Below are 22,718 nucleotides of genomic sequence, written 5' to 3' on the forward strand. Positions count from 1 at the left end.
GAACTGCTTCTTTTACATATTAACTTGCTTCTACAGTCATCAAGGAATTAGAAAGTGGATTTTATATTTCTTTCCTTCACATATTAAATTACTCACATCATAGTGAGAAAGATTAATAGACCAATATTTAAAGTTATTATATTGTTTAAAAAGAATTTTTGGGAAAAATATATTTGTCAGCTTGAAAAGTAAAATGTGTTGCCGAAGTGGTATCAACAACATTTTATTGTTCATACACAGTGGCGGCGATTAGGGGGTAGTTGCCCCCCAGTTTTGGAACCGAATCTCCGCCACTGTTCATACATATGTAGTTTTAAGATTCTATGCCATTTATTTTTTATGTTTATTACCCTTCTAGAATTTAGTCATTAGTTTCAGAAACTGTTAATTCCTTTTAAATTCTAACTCTTCAATAAAAACATCATCTATTAAATTCTTTCTATTTTTGACATTAATACATACATGTTCTCTTAAATTGCTTTAGGCATCCAACTGTCTTCCATCTTCTACACATGTCCTAACCATCATAATTCATGTGATTTGGTGTATTTATTTATTTATATCTTATTTTGTATGGTGGAGATCAATGCTCATGCCTTGTCTTACAATCAGCCACATACATAATTTGGGTCTCACATTGTATCTACCTGGCCTTAGCATGTATAATGTCACAAGGGCTCTGGCATGCTGATATGTGTATTAGTATAGAGGGGGTTACATTGAGAAATAAGTCTATTGTGATATCCCATTGTTGTGTTTCCAGTAATGAAAATTGAGACATTACTTCCAGTACCATACTATTCTCTATCACAAGGACAAGTGCATTTGATTCATATGCAAGATTCTGCTCTCTCTCACATCCAAGAAGCTTCAGGTATCCATGACATCCATGACATCCCACCAGAATCCCAGGCAATCTCAGTAGAAATTGAAACCCAAAGCCACCACCACTCTTCTCAGGTTTATCACACAACCGTACTCCAAACGCACCAAGAATTGTGAAATATTCTCAACTTCGCCTCATTCAATATGCAAAATGGCATTTAAACATGCAGTCACCTTTATGAAGTGCTGCATCACTACATATCACAAATGGGCATATATCAAAGCCTTATGCTATTGTAACCTATCTTCCTGCTCTCAAAGGCAAAGTGAAAAATTAATTTCTTTCTCTTTTTCCACAGTTTGCTTCAAAATATTAAGCTTCTGTTTTTGAACAAAGTTCCTTTGTTCATTTTTTACAATTGCTCCTTCTCATAGGACAAGAAAATATGTTCACCTCAAACTGGTCGTCAAAATTAATTTGTTCTTTCTTTTTAATAAAAAAAGGTAGCTCATTGTTGCAATACATGATGATGTTTACAGCCCTGGATTCACTGTCAGTTGATTTCTCCTCTATTGTTAAATTGTTCCGCATTGAAGGCAAGATAACAAGCACTCGCAGGTTCTTAAGCCGCTGCCACGATCGGAGCAGGATGATATGGAGAAGATATTTTCTTAGAGAAAACTCCCTCAATTCCCAGTGATGTGTAGATTGCTCTCAACTCGTCAAGCAGTCCTGAACGGAACAGGTTGCAACATTACTTGATGGAAAAGGGATGCAAGCGTATGTCTGTGGTACTCACTCACAATTTTTTTGTTCAAAGTTTGTTTTGAAATCCCACTAACCTGAGTCAGAGGAGCATATCTGATTTCTCTACTTGCTTGCTGAAAACAAGGAACGAAAAAGATGAACCTCAGTTGATGTGAGAGACAGGTAGAAACACTGGTGAAGCATGGAAGCAAATGGAGAAGTGGTGTGGAAAGAATGTTTTGAAGGAGATCCATTCAGTGAATACGTAAATAAAAATTAATTGCATTGCACATAGGCAGAAGCTGTCTCTGCCCTCCATCCGAAATTTTCATAACGTCCCCTCCAAAGTTTTTCACAAAGACCTAGTTTCTGGTCATTCTGGAAGACTGACAATTTTGAATAAACGCCTGTTCTGTTTGTCTCATCCACAAATGATTGCTCATCTTACAAGGATATTTTAAGTTAAGTGTTCTTTCATATGAATATTCTTCTCAGTAACTAGAAGTTTGCATAATACCTCTTACCCAATATATATTTCTTGGTGCTCTTCCAGTTTCTAAAGTATGCCTTCTCGTGTATTTAATTTTTTTTTCATCCAAAGTGAACTATATTATTATTATTATTATTATTAAGAGTAGTATTGCCACTTTCCCACTAATTCAAATATTTGCTATATTTCTCGTCTGCTTGTCTTGAAATGTTAAATTTTGTTCCCTTACTGTCATTAAATTATACTTTGGTATGATATGTAAAATAGAAAATGCTTCACTCCAGTATTGAACATGTATTGAATTATATACATTAATTTCTTTACAAATGCTTTTTAGCCAAAAATATAGTATTCTCAAAGTTTTGATTTTTCTTTATTTTTTCTTGCATCTATAATTACTTTTGTGATTGTTGAATGCACATTTTTCTTCACGATTCTCTAAAATAAAGTTAGCAATTTAGGGGAAAAATATTGAATGTCTATTTTTCATTATAATTTACTGAAAATTCATGTGACAACTTTCATTCAATTGGGATACTTGGCATTCCATGGTAGTGTTCTACAAATGAGTTAAGAACCAACATCTGACCCAACAATTCACATGTAATTATAATATATTCTGTGTAGGTACCAACTTTATGAGACCAAGGCACTTTTTGCTCTCGAAAAGTTACATATACTAATATATCTATGTAAATCTTGCCTCCCTAAAATTTATTTAAACTTGATGCTATTTCATTAGCTAGTTCAGAAGAATCTATATTTCGGTCCTGATAAGTAAGATTAGTGATTTTCCATTGTTTTGATGACTTTGAAGAACTTGTTTATCATTTTAGAATATTATTTAATGCCTAGTAAATAATTAAATTGAAACATAGCAGTGTTTTCATTTTGTGCAACCTTCTTGAATGCTGAAGAAATGGAATGGCATGTAGAATGAAACTGTCCAAGCTAACTGTTTTTTGCACTATTTGTTACAGTATGGTTTACATATGCATATCATCTTGCAATTAACTTAGGAAGGTAGAAAAGAAATATTAAATAATGAAAACCAATATAAACATCTGTTATGCCCATGGTTGGAAGTGAGGGAGAAGTGGGGTTGGGAGAGGGTTAATGCAAAGGCAACAATATGTGTGATTGTACTATCAAGGAAGTAAAAACTCAAGCAATAAATGCACAATATTAATTTTAATTTATGCAAATCAAGTTTAATATAATGTACATACTGTAGTTCTCCACTGAAAACAAAATACATATTAAGCAAGATTTTTAATGTTTGAACTCGGTAACAGTTGTCGTATTTTACCCTCGGATAGTACCTACCGTGTAAACATAAAGAAAGGAAATAGTGCAAAATTTGTACAACTAAGGCTGCATATTTTGTTATACTTGATCAAGGCATGTGTTGCTTTTCATGTAGAAAAGTATTTAATATGATAGAACTATTATCATAATACATTCAGTAATTTTTTCAATTCATTTCCTTTTTCATTTTTATCCACAAAATGTTCTGATTTTATTAACAGGTTTCATTTGTGATCATGTTTTTAAACAACAGCTAGATGATAACAGTTACTTCTGAAAAGCATGGGAAGATATGAAACTGTGAACATTGAAAAGTTCAGTTTTTATTTATTTAATTTCCATAGACCCTTGTTGAAAGGGCATGGAAAATGTCAACTTACTACATTTTACGTTTTACAGTTATTTTCACTATTAATGCACTGTCTATGTATGTAAACTGCAACAGGACAGAAAATCTCCTGCCCTTTTATGTTTCGTTAGACCTTTGGCCAACACCATGGCAGCTGTTTTCAAATTTTCCTCTCCTTTTGGAAAACCGCTATGACATTCCAAAATCTAAAAAAATTACATCTCCTTAATTCTTTCCAGAGCATTCACGTGAACCTTAATGTTGTTTTCTTTCATTGTTCTCTAGATATTACCAATAGTTTAATAGACTTACATAGCCACGAAACTACTGATACTATCTAGGCAAGAGCAAGAACAAACCACATGAAGATTCATATGAATTCTCTGGAAAGAATTCTAAACATAATTTACATAAGATAGAAGAATTCTGGTAAAATTGTTAAAGATGAATGAGCTGTGAATCAGCAATATTCAACATTCATAATAAGTAATAAATTAGATCAATATAAATACTATGTTGTGTGATTTGTTTAAAACATGTTCGTTCGTTTTGCAGCTATTTCTTTACCCTTCTTTACAATTATTATAAGTTGGTGAGAACCAAAGTAAGATCATATACAAATTAGGGAATAAAAATTTTGAAGTACAGAGATTATAAAAGAAATTAAAACATAAACATATTTATTGTGAGAGTGGGGAAAAACAGCATGTTAATGTTGACTGAAAGTGTTTTGTTGATTCTGTTCTGGTTTTTGCAAGAAAAATGTGCATGTTATGGCTTCAATGTTGTCATCAAAGCAGCATGCCATCATCTAATAAGGGCACATTGACTTGGCTGTTATTATTTTGTGAATATATTGCTACTATTTAAATATATAATCTTTAAAATAATATATTTTTGTGTTTGGTTTGCTTTGTTGACACAATAGCAAAGAAAGTATGTGTATTAAGTAAATGGAAAACAATTGAAGGAATGTTTATCATTAGTTTTCTCTCCATCTTGTAGCTGCCAAGCTCAAAATTTTAAGTGATCATTATCCACAGGGACCATTTTCTGGTGATAATACAATGTATTCTTGTTGTGATTTTCAGAAAACAATATCCACGTGGCAGAAGTGGCTGGATCAGGACAACCATGCTGGAGGAGGAAGAATATCGGGTTCTGTGTGTGGGTTGGATCCAAAGTAAGTTCATATCGCAGTTGCTTATTTACGTTTTAGTTTTCTATTTGGTCTTCAAAATAGTCTCTTGAATTTGTCTTAACACTTTTTTTTACCAAAGTGAACCATGACCGTAGACAGGAAAAAACTTTCAGGGGGGTTCACCCATGGGCATTGCCAGAAATTTTTAAGAGGGATCTGCCAATTAATAAAATTTGAATAATAGAAGTAATAACAATAATTATTAGTGTGTTTATGATTATTATTGTACAATAATAATTAACATCTCATAAAATAAACCAATTTTATTTCAAATGTATTATTATTAATTTATTATTTTACTTCACTTTTGTGCCACTTTTGGCTAATTTACGAAGATGGGGATGAGTGATGACATGATGAAATTGATGAATAGACACTCTGCCATGGAGGCAGGCTACTACTATTATTATTATTATTATTGTTGTTGTTATATCCTTCAGGAGACTTTTTTCTTGATCCACCCGATGAATGAATATCCAACACAGCTGTTTTTATTGTATTTTTATATTTCATACAGTTAGTTTACTGAAATGCATAGTTATTCTATTTTGTTATTAACATTTTTGTTTATTTCCATTGATCTCTCACATAAAACTTAACTTTGAATTTTTGAAAACTGTGGAACCATTCCTTCTTTGGATTACGTGGTAGAATATGAAAGAAAATAACATATAACCTGATTCCTGTATGTACACTTGAATTTTTTGATCCAACACAGTTTTAACTTTCGTTGTTCTGTTTGAATACTAACAAAATTAACTTTATTTCTGTTATTGTCAATAAAAATAACAAACTTTCTGCTATTTTGCAACGAAATAAGTAATGAAAATTCCAGGGGTGTCTATGGTCTCATTCGATCCCCCTCCCGATGCACATATTTGTTTCTATACTTACCAACCAGTGTTATATGCAGTCACTATGCACTATACAAGTATATGCATATACTGCCTTGACCTCTGGGTGGAAGGTGGTGAATGTAACGAGCTGCGAAGCTGGACGTCCTAGGTTGTAACTTCTGTCAAGGGGAATTTAAAGGTTGGGAAAGGAATTTTGGGACAATCCTAGGGAAATTTTCAGTCTGCAACAGGAACAAGACTGGATAGAGGATGGCAGAACTGAATGTGGAGGGGTCACACGGGTGGGGTGCAACTCTGAGAATGAAACCTGTTTCACACAAGTTTCAGGAATTACAAGTGTAAGTTCTGGCTCGATTGTCTCAGCATTGTCTCCTTGTTGTATATTTGTAAAGCTTTAAAGAAATGTTTGAAAATGAATTATTGATTTTGGTTTTTGAATGTCCATTAATCCATCATGCCAGAAGTTTCTGGGGGAGGGGTGAGTTCTAAACCTCCCCCCTCTAAATATGGCCATGAAGTGAACCTAGTTGTAGTTTTGGAGTGGAAACAAATTTTTGTGGTTTGGGTGCGATCTGAAAGCTATCAGTTATGTCATGAGTGGCCTGGCTGCATTGGTCAACATTAAAGCTTAATTTTGGTAATTCTTACAAGATTTTCATAAACAAGGGTTCAAGCGTGTTACATAATGAGACGGTGTATGCAGTACTATTAAGCGTAATGCAGAAATGTTTCTTAAAGCAACTAACAATGAAGTGCATATTAACTAATTTTTACATATTTACTATGAAATTAAGCACCCGTTAATAATGAAGATATTGTTTAGAAAACCATTAAGTTCCAAACATTGCACAACATTTTCATACTTCCAAAAATTTGTTTCTTGTGTGTGATTCTTAAATATTGTAATGTTTAAGAATGATGCTTGAGTATTTTTAGTTAATTTTAAGTGTATCCTCAACATTTTATTAACAAAGTATTATCATAGCAGACTTAATTCTGAGGGTTTAGTTTCAAGTTTAATAAATCACACCATTTATATGCTGACAATAATTAAACATAAATATGATTAAATAATTCATGGAATTACTTTTCAGTGATGTTACAGTCATTCAAGTCATACAATTTCCTCTGAGTCAAACCTTTTTAATGTCTGAAATGTATTTTTCATGTAGATTATATGTACGAGAAAGATAATCTTAAAATGCTCACATTTTGTATTGCTTTTCCTATGTCGTATTAAACAAAATTTAAATCTTACTTCCATGCTCCATGATGCGCATGGTTCACTGATATGGCACATCTACAAAATAATATAGATTCTCCAATAAAATGATGTGGTTTATGAAACTTGAAACTAAACCCTCAAAAATGTTCTCTCTAAAGACCAATACACTCAACAGAAAATACATGATAGTATATAATTGTATTCAAATAGTTGGCACACAGAAGCATCTAGGCATTACATTTGATGAAAAGCTTTCCTTTTCTGTATCTGTTCAATTACGAAAGGTTCTGTGCCTATGCTAATGTTTGCTCTATCAGCTTACAAAAATTAATAATCTCTCTCTACTCAGTACATTTTGCAAATCTTTAATTTGCACCCAAATTTGAATTTGTGTCTGTCAAACCTAACTAGATTGAACTCTGTATTTAATTTCTTCTTAGCTAATGTCCGACAACGTGTCCTATCTGCAAAAGTCCATGCTCGTGAAAACATTAAACACCCAAACTGGCAGATCACAAATTTCTCTCCAGAGTAGCTGCTGGTAACTTAAGAAGTGAGTGCCTGGTGCCTTCTCAAATTACATGAACTACTCAACTGTTGCCATGGGCAATACAACAACCTTTCAAGCAATTTGCTGTGAAAAATCTTAAATTTACTTTCATACCGTATTTCACCACATATTCATCGCATCCTTTTTTTCCATCCAAAAATTCGTTTCACAACACTGTAGCAAATTTTCTCAAGTGAAATATTTAGACTGTAATGCACAAATCAATAACAACTGATATTTTAACTTTTTTCAGATCAGAAAGATATTTGCTAAATTGTCATGAAGAAATTATATGCATTGATTTGGACTATTCTTGCACCAAAAACAGTTTAGTAATAAATTATTTTTAAGTGCTGGTAATACCAACACTTTTTTTTTCAAAAAGCTTCACATAATGGTTACACCCCACCTTTTTTTTTTTGCAAAAAAATTGGCATAAAGCCTGTGACGATTATGCAGTGAAATACGACACTGTGTGTTGTTACATCTCGTAGAAATTCTGGTGTCTTTATATTTTCACTGTTATCACATTCACATGTAAAATGACCAAGTGCTATATTTGGAATTTTGATAAGTAAATTAATGTAATCTTTTTAATGTGTGTGAATCCATTTTTTTATAGATTTTGTGAAGCTCCAGCTTCGATAGCTCCCTACGAGTGGCCGGATGATATCACCAAGTGGCCTATCTGCAGGAAAACCAGTTCCATCCCACTTTTTAAAGATAAGACCGCAGAACATATGATATGCGAAGTAATCGGCCACCCCTGCTGCATTGGCATTCATGGTGAATGCCGTATCACCACAAAGGAATACTGTGATTTTGTAAAGGGATACTTCCATGAGGAAGCTTCTCTTTGCGCTCAGGTATGGTTTATTCTTCATTTATATCAGTTTCTGGCTAATCTCCAATGATAATTAGATAAAATTGATGTATCGATATGCCCAGACCAGGATTCAAACCCAGAGTTTCCATAGGAAGATTGAGTCGAACACTCTGTGCATTTTACCACCAAGATGACTCTCGGACACCATTGTTGACACATTTATGATTTCATTTTTTGAAAAAGGGAGTTAAGTTTCATTATTATTATTATTTATATCATATTCTATGTGGTGCCAATTTGTGTGTGTCTTCAGTCTATACAATACACACTTTCCAGGAAGCGGTCCCGGCGCCCACCCAGCGTCGAATAAGATGGGTACCTGGGGGAAACCCTGGGGGGAAAGGTGGTCAGGGGCGTGATGCTGTTTACATCACCCCTACTCACGACCGGATCAAGAAAGTGTGGGGCATTACCCCTACACCCCCTATACGCCTTCATGGCATGGTGCTATGCACAGGGGAGCACTTTACCTTTTTACCTTTCCAGAGAAGCAATTGTTGAGTGGACAATTTCAAGGCTCTGTATTGAGCCATACATTCTGTCATGTATATATGTGTATTAACCTGGAAGAACATGCACTGCAACATCTTACGTGAGGAGGTGCAAATAGTGAAAATGACCATGCGAATATTTTATGTCTATTGGTCTAATTTATCATATTTTTAATTAGTTTTTGTATTTTTTGTGTCTTTTATTTGTTTATTTTTCATTTTTATAATACAATATATAATAAACCGGCATGAGTTTACAAAAGTTTAATACACCTTTTTAAAATAACGTTTTGTTCTTTTTTTTGTAAGAATATAATATGCCAAAGAAACACGATTTTACAAAAGTTTAATAGGTAAATTTTTTTAATGATAGTTAAAGTAGAAAACATACTACAAAGTTACATACTTTGTTTTCGGATTCAGCAGAGTTCTCTGTGTCTGTAGGATGGTCACTTTCTTCAATACCATCTGGTTCTTCTTCACCTTGTAGTGCCTCCGAACATTTTTCTTCTTCTAATTCACATAGACTTAATTTTTTGTAGAGAAACATATTTCAAAAAGTCAAAAATAATAACAGTTCCTCAGGATATATTTTTGGTCTGATTTACAACTTACTAAAAGAAATGGTGGGATATTATTTTTATATTCTCATTGCTTTCAATGGCAGATGCCCTCCCTGTCCCCATTATAGTTTCATGTAATTCTAATTAAATTATATGCATGAAAACTTGGAAAATACAGTACTCACTGAGTCATCAGGGAATCATATTTCTCTATGATAAAAACCCCAGGCATGCTACTGCATGTAGATCAAATTACTGGAATTTGGTAATCGAGATTGAGCCTCTAAAGTCATGAGCCTGGTGCACATCTGTGATTGAAACTAAGGCTGTTAGGGGGACTATAGATGGTTATACGTGGGTGAATCAAAATGTAAGTTACACCCCCCTGTAAAAAACAATCAAAACACATTTGAAAGAAAATAATTATTGGACAAAAATGTATGAACATCTAACTTTTTTCGACATAGTCACCAAGGTATTCCAAAAACTTTTTGAATCATGTGACCAGTTTGTTTATTTCTTGTGTGTAAAACTTACGTCAAATTTCAATTCAGTTGACTTTTGTGCTCATCGGTTAACAATCGTGGCACCCAGTGAGAGCACAGTGTACTATACACCCAACTGGTCATGAATCAGCATAGACACACACACACTATTGTATGATATGTTCAGTTCACTTGCAATCTCTCTTAATTTTCACATGGTGGTTGGCAAGATGATTGCATTCACATGCTCCGTTTTGTCGATAGTGTTCCAGTTGCAGGCTGCCTGACACATCGTTCACGTTCGTTCTTTCGAACATCTGGCAATTTACTGATCATGGGATGTGACATTACATTCATACCATACACCTCGACAATTTGGCGATGGATTTCACTGTGATTATGCCTCCGTGTCCACAAAAATCGGACGACTGAGTGCACTCAATGTTGGATGCCACCTCAGTAGAACACGCCATACTGACACGGTGACTGCACTCATATTAAAGCTGCTGCAGCATGGCTGCTTTGGGTATGGGGAGAATACATTCTGGACAGTGCTGCACCAAGCGTGATTATTTTATCTCTCTCAGTACAGGAACATGGGTCGGGTGTAACTTACTTTTTGATTCACCCTAATAAATGACCATAAGCTTTCACAGCAGCAAATGAAGACATTATCTCAGGACATTTGTGGGGTTATTTCTGAATCTCAACTTTAGTCCCAGAAGATAATAGTGAGGTTTGTTCTTGAAAACTTGGAAGTTTATCCTGAACTGACGTGTTTATGTTACTTTGTGTAATTGAAAATTTGTAAATCTGAGTGAACCTCTATATTTGATTAATTGATTTGATTTATTTTACTTCATTTTTCTGCCACTCTTGGCTAATCATGAAGATGAGGATCAGTGATGAAGGGACACTCAAAGAACACTCATGCCCAGGCTGGAATTCGAACTCTCTAGCATACTGCGCTAATCACCCCACCATGAAGGTCGGCTGAACCTCTATCTTAACACAAGTTAAAGATTATATTTGGTCTAGGAATTAATTCGTGCGGTTGTTACGCACACATTGAAGCTGTAGTTGAAACACAAAATACATAAATACCTTAAGAAAAATATTGTCCATCGCAAGCCACCACTTTCGCCCATCTGTCAGGCAAGTTACGGATTCCGTGGCGAAAGAAGTCCTCATCCTTTGAAGCGATCCAGTCAGAGACCCATTTTTCGATATCTTCTGAAGAAGTGAACCGCTGTCCAATCAAATCGTTATTCATGCAATCGAACAAGTAGTAGTCCGAAGGAGTAACGTCTGGTGAATACGGCGGGTGGGGTAAAACTTCCCATCCGACATTTTCTAAATAGGTTTTGAACAGTTTTGCGACATGTGGGTGAGCGTTATCATGTTGAAAAATAAGTTTGTCATGTCTGTTCTCCCATTCTGGTCGTTTCCTGGCCAGAGCTTGCTTCAAACGCATTAATTGTCGTCGATAACGTTCTCCATTAATAGTTTCACCCGGTTGCAGCAGCTCATAGTACACCACACCTTTCATATCCCACCATATGCACAGCATAACCTTTGCACAGTGAATATCTCGTTTCGGTTGTGATGGACCTGGTTCACCTGGCTTCACCCAGGCCTTTTTTTCGTTTCAGGTTCTCGTAATGGATCCACTTCTCATCGCCAGTAACAATGCGATGCAAAAATCCCTTTCTTTTCTGTCTTTGAAGCAGCAATTCGCAAATGGTTTTTCGTCTTTCAACGTCTCGGTCTTTCAATTCATGTGGAACCCAATGTGACATCTTTTGAATCATTCCCATGGCTTTGAGGCGTTTGGAAACTTTTGTTTGATCAACGCCTAATGCTTCTGCAAGTTCTTCCTGCGTTTGACACGAATCCTGATCGAGCAATGCTCTCAATTCTTCGTCTTCAAATTTTTTTGGCTGTCCAGGTCGCTCTTGGTCTTCCAGGCCGAAATCACCACTTCTAAACCGTGCAAACCACTTCTGACACGTTCGCTCAGCTAGCGCATGGTCACCATACACTTCCACCAAAATACAATGACTTTTGGTAGCACTTTTCTGCATGTTAAAGTAATGAAGCAGAACACCCTGCAAAAACACTTTATCTGGCACGAACTGCGCCATGTTCAGTTGACTACAAAATGCTGTTGTTGGCACGTCAATCAACTGCCCTATACTACGAACGATGTTGCGCTGACAGGAGTTTTCAACGCATGTGTGGCTACACGGAACTGTGGGACGATACGCTCGTTACGCCATCTCTTGCCCAGGCGCATGAATTAATTCCTAGACCAAATAACTAGGGCTGAGCTGATACTGATGCCGATATATCGGTATCAGAAAGTTTCGGTTGGAATTCATCTACCGATACCAGCCAATACTTTTCCCGACATATTGGTGTTTCACGGGGTCTGCAAAAAATGCTGCGTGACACTTTCGCGGAGTCTAATTATCCTGGAAATTATGCAACATTCAAACTTGTTTTTTATTTTGCACCAATTTTGCAAGAAAAAACATATTTTGTAATTAGATAATATCTATTTTAATATTCTTATGTAATTCTTTTATATTCTAAAGCAAATTTCTTGGTAAATTGATGCATATGATTGGACAAGAATTTTTACACACCGATATTGATCAATATTTTGCACAAATTTTAATTATTGCAATTTTCAAGTATCGGTATCAGTGGGAATCGGTAAGAGTATCGGTATCAGTTCAAAGTGGTATCGGCTCAGTCCTAATTACAACCCACCTAAATATTTTTTAATTTTTATTCTGTAATCAAAAAAAAAAACACTGTTCAAATTCCAGTTTTAATTAGCTATCTGAGCAGAAAATAACAACTTATAAGTAAATTAATTATATCCGTATGTAACATTACTCATAATGAGGAAGCGTAATCTTCATTTTGATATGTACCTTCTATAGATACAGATCTATTAATCCATTTTCTTTTCTTGCTTTTTAGGTATCTTGTCTCGATGATGTGTGCGGTATGATTCCCTTCTATAACCCTGAAGTCCCTGACCAGTTTTATCGCCTTTGGACTTCCTTATTTTTACATGCTGGGTAAGTTAAATTCATTAAATATGAATTTCTTGGTTGTGTTGAATCAAGGTAGCATGGAAATATGATAACAACCACTTCTGGCATTCTATCTCCAATTTTCTAGCTGCTCATTACTGTGGTTGACATCACAGGTGGCACTACATGTTTAGCTGGGTGCTACACTACAACTCATGCAGACAGGGGAGGGAATTTGATGTTTTGTAGGTTGCACCATCCATACTAAAAAAAAAAGTGGAACACAGGGAGAAAAATCACATCGCTCAGACCCACCGAATCTGTGTAATTATGGGTGGATTCATTAATATATCCTTTCATGCATCCACCAAGTCAACTTCTGTAGTCAAAAAAGACTCAGTATTTTGTTAAAACCCTCAGATGGGTGTAGTAAAGAGTGGGAACAACTTACAGAATCTCACTTGATCTATTTTGCATAGTAGTCATGCTATATGGGATTAAGAAAACTCTATGACATAGGCGTCGCCAGAAATTTTTGTAGGGGTGGGGATCAGACCATTAATAAAACTTGAATAAAATAAAAAATAATGATAATAGTTATTATTATTATGCTTATCATTTATTGTAAAGTAATGAAAGTAACCCAATTTTATTCCAAATTCCATTATTATTTTTATCCCCTTTTGTATTCGATCCAACAGATTGTATTTGGTTATTAACTTAACTCCTTCAAGAAAAAACTTTAAAAATTAGGGGGGAAATTTTAGTCATGGTGTTCTTTTGTATGACCTTTCACATAAAACTAACATTTTCGGAAATTTTACAGCTGTGAAATTCTTTATTTTAAACAGTAGAATATGAAAAACTAAACTGTTTACTGTATTTTACACTTGACTTTCGTAATTTTATGTACAGGGCTACTATAAATGATTCATTTGATTTCAAAACACTGTATTTTCCAAAGTATTGCACATACAGATATGAGTGATACATGAAAATAACTATAAACTCACCAAGTTTTCCTCACATTTCTACAAATGTTCTATGTGTGCCCTCCTAGCCACACAACACACATCCAAGCGGTAGTAGAGTTTCACCCATACATTTTGTAGCAATCCCCTGTCAATGGTCATCATAGAAGCATTTATGCATTCCCTGAGCTCTACCAGTGTTCTTGGCAGTGGGGGGAATGTAAACTAAGTCCTTAACGTACCCCCATAGGAAGAAGTCACATGACGTTAGATCAGGCGACCTGGGGAGCCAAGCGAACAGAGCTACGTCATCCAGACCAACATGGCCAATCCAGCGATGTGGAAGTTTGTCGTTTACGTAGCGACGAACATGAATGTTCCAATGGGAAGTGCCCCATCTTGTTGGTAGATGAAATTCCCGGAATCAGCCTTCAGTTGTAGAAACAACCACAACTGCAACATATCCAGCTAAGAGGTACCACTCTCAGTCTTCTCACAGAAGAAAAACGGCCCATACAGCTTTGTCTGTGACATCGCACAGAAAATATTCACCTTTTCTGCTCCTTTTCTGTTTACACAGACAACCAGTGTTCTTCAACTGCTGATACCACCGCAAAATGCTCCGTTTACATGGTGGTTCTTTTCTGTACTCTCTTCTGAATGCACGCTGCAGTGCAATAACAAACAAACATCTCGCATATTCCAACACACAAAAACTCTTTTCTCGGTTTGTAGGCATTTTGTACAGGCACTGCACTCATGCTGCCATCTGGTGTGGCACGATGCAAACTTGGTGAGTTTACAGTTACTTTCCTGTATCATGCATATCTGTATGTGCAATACTTTGGAAAATACAGTGTTTTTGAAATCGAATTAATCATTTATAGTAGCCCTGTATTTTTTGATTCATTGTTCCATTTGAATACTAAGTAATTTAACTTTATTTCTGTTATTAATATAACAATATAAATAACAAGCTTTATGTTTTTTTGTAACTTGAAATGAACGTTGCCAAATTCTAACTGGGGTCAATGAACCAGTCCACCCCCCCCCCCCCCACCCTTTTTCCAACGCACTTGTCAGTTTCCTGCCACTTAGTACTAAGTCACTTGAACACTGTTGCCAATCATGCAGGGGTGCAGTAAGCTTTGTCAAAAGTGGTGGGCAGTCTATCAACGTGATTGGTTTTCGTTGGCACCCTCAAACTGTTGTCTGCTATTTTGGCAGGAAAGAGACAAGAGTTATGACTGGGACTCGGAAGTTAATGAACTGATAATCAATGACTTACAACAAAAAAAGAAGAAGAAGAAGACCAATAGAATGACCTTAAAATTCTTAAAAAATGACAAAAAAATGATTTTCGTCATGATAATGAAAGCTGGATTTTTTCATAAATTACAAAGAGTAGTTGAATAATTTGATAAAACCCATTGTTTAACTAGTGAAACAAAGGAATAAAAGCAATTGAGTGCTAAGGTAGTTTTACTTATTTTTACTTCAGGGTTACATAAAAAAATACTGCAAGGTTTTTCTGTATAAATCATTCATCTTTTTTCAGAATGAACCTTCCATGTTACAGTAGTTGGCCAGCATCTGAAAATACCATTGTGTTTCCCATACATCACATTATATTATTTTAAATATTGTGACAAATGTTACTTTAAAACCACAGATTATACTTTAAAACCACAGATTAAAGCGTTAATAGTGGCCTACAAGGGAACCTCAAAGTAGGCTTTGCACAAAGTATTTTAAGTTTGCTGGAGGAAAGATAAATTTACCACAATAAATTATTTAATGCATTGCCAAACATTTCAGTTAAAATATATACCTATTTGTTACGAGCAAATGTTTTGCATGGTGTAATTTTTTTAAGTATAAAGGTTAGTTTGAATTTTGTTGTATCTTGCCTCTGTATTTCCATAACTAAACATATGAAGATTATTATAATTTATTAAAAATTAGTGTTAAATTTGGATGGTCATCACTAAAGAAAAGGACAGCCTGCTTTCAGTTCATGCATTAAACACATTCTGCAAGTTATAGGTTATCATGAAGGGAGTAACTGTAAAAGTAACGGACTTACTTTTTGAGCAAAGTAACATAAGTCAGATACATTTCAAAAGTAACTTTCCAAAGATGTTTGAAATTAGGCATCCAGTAACTCCTTTGAATAAACCCATAAGGTGACAGCTAAAAAGAAGAAAAAAAGTTACCATCATGAACAGTCATCTACCAGATGTAAACTTGTTATGTTGTGCTTGTGTAAAATATATTAAGACTAAAAATTGCATCAGTGTGTACATATCTTTTTTCATTTTCTTACAGGCTAGTTCATTTGTTAATCACTTTGGTAGTTCAGTTCTTCCTTATGAGAGACTTAGAAAAGTTGGCAGGACCATTGCGAATTGGTATCATTTATCTTGGTTCTGGAGTAGCAGGAAACCTAGCAAGTGCAATTTTCGTTCCATACAGAGCAGAGGTAAGTAGCTATAAGTGTTTCTCTGCATGGAAATAAATACATAGGTCTAAAAAATAGATCAGAGTTGATGCCAGATTAATATCCTTGCATTGTTGTTCATTCTAAAATGGAATTTTGGGGAAAGATTTTCTAGCAAATGGCAACTAATTAGTTATAATGTAGTGGCAGTGCCAGAATTAATCATATAGGGGTGCTGAGATGTTGAAAATAAAGAAAACATGAAACATGCGTGCATACCATTTGAAACTTTATATCGGATCGGTTGAATATCGGTTATTGGTATCGGACAACATTTTATATTTAATTTAACTCACTGTCATCTGCATCCTCATAGTAGCCCAAATGTCCCGTGTGCAGCACTCAGTGCCGACCTATCAAAATATACATTATTTACATGAATTATCAATGCAAATCGATGTTTAATTACACTAGCTCTTACTAGAAATCAGGCGATATATATATATGAACGCAAACATGTCCATTTTGGCCATTTTTATTAGCTATTAATGGAAATATACTAAAAAAAAATTATTAAAGTGTCTAATAGAATTACAAGCTTAGACTGTTGAAGCAAATGCACAAAAATATTATTCTAAAAATAATTAAAACTTGGCCATGAGATAGACGTAAAGGAAATCGGTAGGGATGGAAAACAGTGAATATAGATCTTGCTCAAGATAGGGATGGATGGAAGGCCTGTGTTGCTGCAGCTATGAACCTTCAGGTTTAAGAAGGCTAGAGAGAGAGAGCATGTAATGAGGGAACTAAAAAAATTAACTCGCCATTCACAAAATTGTCAACTTATTTAAAAAAAAAAATGAATGTATTTTTGAAAAAAATTGTAACGTACTTTTCAAAATGAATTGAAATCATACAACTTATATGGGCTTAGTAAGGAACTATTTGTTCCAAAATTCTCAGTCTAAATCTTACTGACTTGCAGAAAAAGCAATGAAATCTATAAAATACAACTAGAAGAAACACAATATTTTTAGAATGTTCAAATCTCAATCAGTTTCTCTTACTTTTAAGATATACATAAAAGAAGACGTACTGACTCAAATAAAAGGTACCGAATGTTATCACTTTTCAATATCATTATTTTGACAACTCTGATATTTCATATGGGCACTGCAATGGTTTCTGCATACAAATAATTTGCATTCCGAACAACGTACCGTCATTTCATTCTTCTTATTTCCACTAAATTCAAGGCTGGCATGTTATGATTTAAGGTAGGAAACGTTCCCACGCATGGTACTGAGTACCGCCAAAGGGGGACCGGTCATTCAGAGGTGTGTAATCAACTAAAAGCATGCCAGAAAATAGGTGCTAACGCCTCAATGTTTTCGTGGGAATAGTGTAGATAGGTTACCTAGTACTTTCCTGACCATTATTTCTCGTAAGCAAAATAATTCAAAATTTAGAAAAGGCAGCACACTGCCACCATGCGGGTTATGGAGGGTTAAAATTAAATTTAATGTGTTCATGCAGAAAGATCAGGTGGTATCAAATAAGTATCCTGTGCACCAAAGCTAAAATTCAGACATGAAATATGCCCACTAGTGTCGTCTCTGCAGATGTAAACATTTACAACCTTGATGATGAATTGCATGATGTATCGAAAGTCATGTTAATTTTTGTAAGAAATGCACACTGTCTGTAAGAACTAATCAACAATTGTTATTAAGCGGTAAAAACTAATACAATTTTATAATTGTTTATAGGTTGGTCCAGCCGGAGCACAGTTTGGCCTACTCGCGTGCGTCATAGTTGAAGTAATCAATGTCTGGCCAATGCTGAGGCATCCCGACCAGGCTCTCTTGAAGTTAATCGGTATCACCACGATGCTCTTCTTAATTGGCCTCTTACCATGGGTGGACAACTACGCCCACCTGTTTGGATTTGTATTTGGCTTCCTTTTAGCTTATGCCCTCCTCCCGTTCGTTTCATTTGGCCCATACGACAAACGAAAAAAGATTGTACTCATATGGGTGTGTCTCTTGTCGGTTGTTTTTCTATTTACAGCACTTGTGGTGTTATTTTATGTGATTCCCGTGTATGATTGTGAAGTATGCAACAATTTTAACTGTCTACCGCTGACGAGGGACTTCTGCGCTGAACAGAATATAAACTTCAAGCACAGAGGCATAGATGGTGTATGACGAAGTGGGAAATTCGTACTTTTCTTTTGGTGCGTTGGTGAGATCTCACTTGTGATATTGCCATTACAAAGCATGCTCTGGATAGCCTCACAATTTGAGGAAATTTCTTTCCAGAACTTGTCTTCGTATGAGGTCTATAATGTCCTTTTTTTTCAAACACACAAGTGTCTAAAATGTAAAAGAATCATAAACAATTTTGTGATAATTTTCATTTCATCCATAGTGCTTTGAGCGTGTGATAACAAAAAAAAATTTCATTCATACATACATTTCATAAGGACGTGGTTAAAGTGCACACTAACAACAAATGTGCAATTGAACAGTGTTCTTTTTTCGTCTTACTGTTTTCCAACACCGTGTCAATAAACAAAAGATCAAATAACGTACTTACCATCAAAGCATGAAATGCTTTAGGAGCATGTGATGGGATGAAATGAGTTTAGTGCACAATTGTGCATTTGGACCAAACGATGTGATGTAGTGACGAAATGTAATGAACAGTTCCAAGGTTGTTTTCTTTTCCTTACAAGTGTCTCTGTACACACTCAAAATCATCAACCTTCTGATAAAACATCAATGGATGTTGTTAGTTAATGTTATTTAAAAAAGAGAAAGAAACCAATGTTATCTATATGAATTGAGTGAAATTCATTTGCAGATAACTTTGATTCTTTTCTTGCAGTTTGTTATATGTACATACCTATTGTGAAGATGCATTGGGGCTCATAAAAACACATAAAATGTTAACAGTACCAGATCTCCAGAGATTGTATTTATTGGTTCATTTCGTTTTTCTCAGATAACCACTTTAACACAAGTAATATACTCACAGAATGCAAGGAAACTCATGTTTGTTTATACCCCTTTTCTTCGCATGAGATTATTGTCATAATGTGTCAGAACGAATTTTAAGTGAACAATAATAAATTAAGTGCCAAATCATTTTGATGCTAATAAATTGCAGCTGTGCCATGAATACATGTTTTAACATCTTTAAGTTTTCACATTTATTTGTTACCTGTTGTGTACATACATGTTTATATAGTTGCATCATTCTGTTTGCATTTTAAAGGAAGCTACTTTGCACTATTCGGTTAATTTTTTTTTTTCTGGTAGCAAATCCATATGTGAAAGTGATGGTAAGATTTTTTTTTTTTGTACCAAGTAAATTGAGGCAATTATGCCTGTAGCATAAATTTGAAAGAGCTGTGAATTAGAACAGGTTTTCTTCATAAGTGTTCATATTTTCTCGACATTGTTTTATTCACAGCTTATTCTGTGTGTTCCGACTTACCATAATTACTGGCAAATTTCTAAAAACTGTAAAATCAGCAAGTAATACTCGATATAATACTAATCTTCCAAACTTTATGTTAGTACGCAAGTACTTCTTTTCTTTCTTGCACCATTTTATGTGTATGTATGTTAACAAAGTTTATGCATGATAATTTACAATGAAAATTGTGCAGCATCTTTGACAAATGGCTGTAATGAAAGACGGCAAATTATAGAAGGTTAGGTCAAGAGTCTTCCATAAGAATACATGCAATTGTGTAGCTAATAAGATGTAACGTGTACATATTTGCTGCTGAATTCAGATGTGGTCCTAATGCTTCGAACTGTTATCAATTGCAGAATATTAAATTAATATATAATATATACATATATATCTAAGTAAAACTTAACATTCGCACACACACACACACAAACACATACATACAAACAAAAAAATACATTCAAGTTTATTCTTGAAAGAGGTTATCAAAAGAGGCCCCTCCATGTACTACAATTTGCAATTGCTTTAATGAACATGAAAATTATTTTTCTATAAGAGGCGAATTTCTAAGGGATAGTGTCATGGAAAGTGGATGTTATTTCAAAAAAGTAAAAAAAACTGACATTTGGAAAAGAAAATATATGCCCTTTTCAGTGTGGAATTGTGCAAAAGAACTGCATAAGGAATGTAGTGAATTAAAAAATCAAATAAAACAATTCATATGATTATACTTTGTAACATTTGCTATTTGTGTGTTATATAATAACATTAATATCATCACTAGGTAATTGTGGTGAAAATAAAGAATCCATGAATAGGAGGTAGCAGTGTTTTAGCCCAAAAAAAAGTAGTGATGTGTTGATTTGAAAAATACACATAGTAATATCAAATATACAAAATGTTGTAACAGTTGATTTTTTTTTCTATTCCCTTCAATTTTTCATATTTTTGTCTCCATCAGTGTGATGAAACTTCTTAATTTCATTTTGTGGACCAACTTACATGAAGTGGTATATTTGGAGGTGCCTTACTGAAAACTGGATTTTCCACGTAACATATACTCAGAGGAAATAATGGAATGTAATATCCATTGAGACTGATTTAGAACAAGAAGCTCCTGCCTTTTTGACACTAACGATCATTTCATTCGTTCCTTTCGACAAATTTTGATCTCATTTTTATCTTAGATAATGATTTCTGCTTGTGTTTTTTAAAGTATACTTAAATCATTGTTACAGAGGTAGATTTAGACTTGCAAACTTTTATATCTTAGGAAAGGAGCTTCCTGTTCTATTTTCTTTGTTTCATAAATTTTAACTTCAAATCTTATCCCTCTTGGAGCATTACATGTAGCTGTTTTTGTCCTACGTGTTTACTTTTTAAAAAATGAACCTTCCTGCGGATTATGTCCTGTAGGAAACTTGCAGTGTAACCTGTATCATGTTGATGTTAGACTTGATATTTGAAAAAAAAAAAATGGGCCTGTGAAAAATAAAAATAAACTCAAGCAGAATTATACAATTTGTATAAATATATATACAACTTTGTTTATATATACATATATATCTTGTGCATTGCGTCTTTTATTGGAATGGAAATGTTCAGAAGTTTGATGATTTGTTCAATGAAAATATCTGTTCAGAGGTCTTCTTGTACATTATCTTTGTCCTGATGCAGGTATCTATATAATCTTGACATGACTTAAGTGAGAACTGATTATGATGATGTTATTGTATGAAAGAACTGACAACACTGATGTACATTTGCTTTTGTATTTCTAGTAGAGTTCACAGACTTTTAGTATTAAGAAATCAAGATAAACAATATATTGTGATTTTCTCTCCCCCAGCCTAGATTTTTATATGAAAAATGAAAGGGGTAATTTTTGTGTAACGATGAATAAACATTATTACAAATATTAAAGAAAGTTGCTATTTTCTTGTCTATTTCCACTCTTACTTGTAGTAATAGGTTACAAAATAGACTAGTTTGAAGTTTAGTTGGTTTTGTTTATGATTATGTAAAAAATATATATATATATATTTATCCTTAAATTTGGGCTGGCTGTCCATCCATATTTCTGAGAAAATTGAGACAAAGTTAATTCTTCAATAATAAAAACATAAGGATTGAGTATAAAATAATGATTATACCTGTATATTATATATAAAAAAAATGGGTCAATGGATGAATAAATATTATAGATTATAGATCAAGATTTACCGAAAAAAGTGCACTGCTGAACAATACCCTAATATAATTAACTCTGATAAGCTTACTATTCATTTTTCCATGTAAGTTTTTTTCGCGATCGATTTTGCTACTTCTTCTGCTTGTGCACATGGCGGCGCTAGTTGATGCAGCCCTTTCACTTTTTGTCCTTCTCGTGTGGGTGTAGTGCTTCCTTCTTTTACCGCACATCGAGGTTTTGGCGCTGTACGCCAGATCTCATCGTCTGCTTTTGTGGGTATGGTGCTTGTTCACGTGCGCAGGTTTTCAAAAGAAACCTATGCAATAGTGACCATGCCCGCCGACCTAACACTAATCCCAGGTCCCTCAATAAAATCTGGCTTCCCGCTATCAGGAATATACACACCCAACGAACCTGCTCCTCCCCCCGTGACACGAAACCAAGCACGGACCTCAAGCGTTCGCAAAAAAGCCTGCTTGTGCACTGTATTTATAAGTTTTGGAATGCATGGGGTTGTGGTGGGGTGAGATAATGACATAATTACACATGGCATGAATGGGTGATGAAAAGAGCGTACAGGATTCTTGTTGTGAAACATGATGGTAGGC

At 34.6% G+C, this 22,718-nt stretch overlaps 1 protein-coding gene across 3 annotated transcripts in view; it reads left to right on the plus strand.

Moving 5' to 3' along the window:
- The window catches only part of rho-5 (rhomboid-5), a 670,560-nt gene extending 648,742 nt beyond the window's left edge, over positions 1-21,818 (plus strand). For all 3 annotated transcript variants that reach the window (XM_083125574.1, XM_083125572.1, XM_083125573.1), the window contains 5 exons: positions 4,812-4,903; positions 8,176-8,419; positions 12,970-13,070; positions 16,325-16,478; positions 18,206-21,818. In XM_083125574.1, the coding sequence (XP_082981700.1) occupies positions 4,812-4,903; positions 8,176-8,419; positions 12,970-13,070; positions 16,325-16,478; positions 18,206-18,643 (1,029 nt within the window). In that variant the 3' untranslated portion in view covers positions 18,644-21,818. The remainder of the gene's footprint in view (positions 1-4,811; positions 4,904-8,175; positions 8,420-12,969; positions 13,071-16,324; positions 16,479-18,205) is intronic.
- The last annotated feature ends 900 nt before the right edge of the window (positions 21,819-22,718 follow it).

The sequence above is a fragment of the Lepisma saccharinum genome, chromosome 7 (assembly GCF_977018435.1).
Source record: "Lepisma saccharinum chromosome 7, izLepSacc3.1, whole genome shotgun sequence".
In the NCBI taxonomy this organism is placed as follows: domain Eukaryota; kingdom Metazoa; phylum Arthropoda; class Insecta; order Zygentoma; family Lepismatidae; genus Lepisma; species Lepisma saccharinum.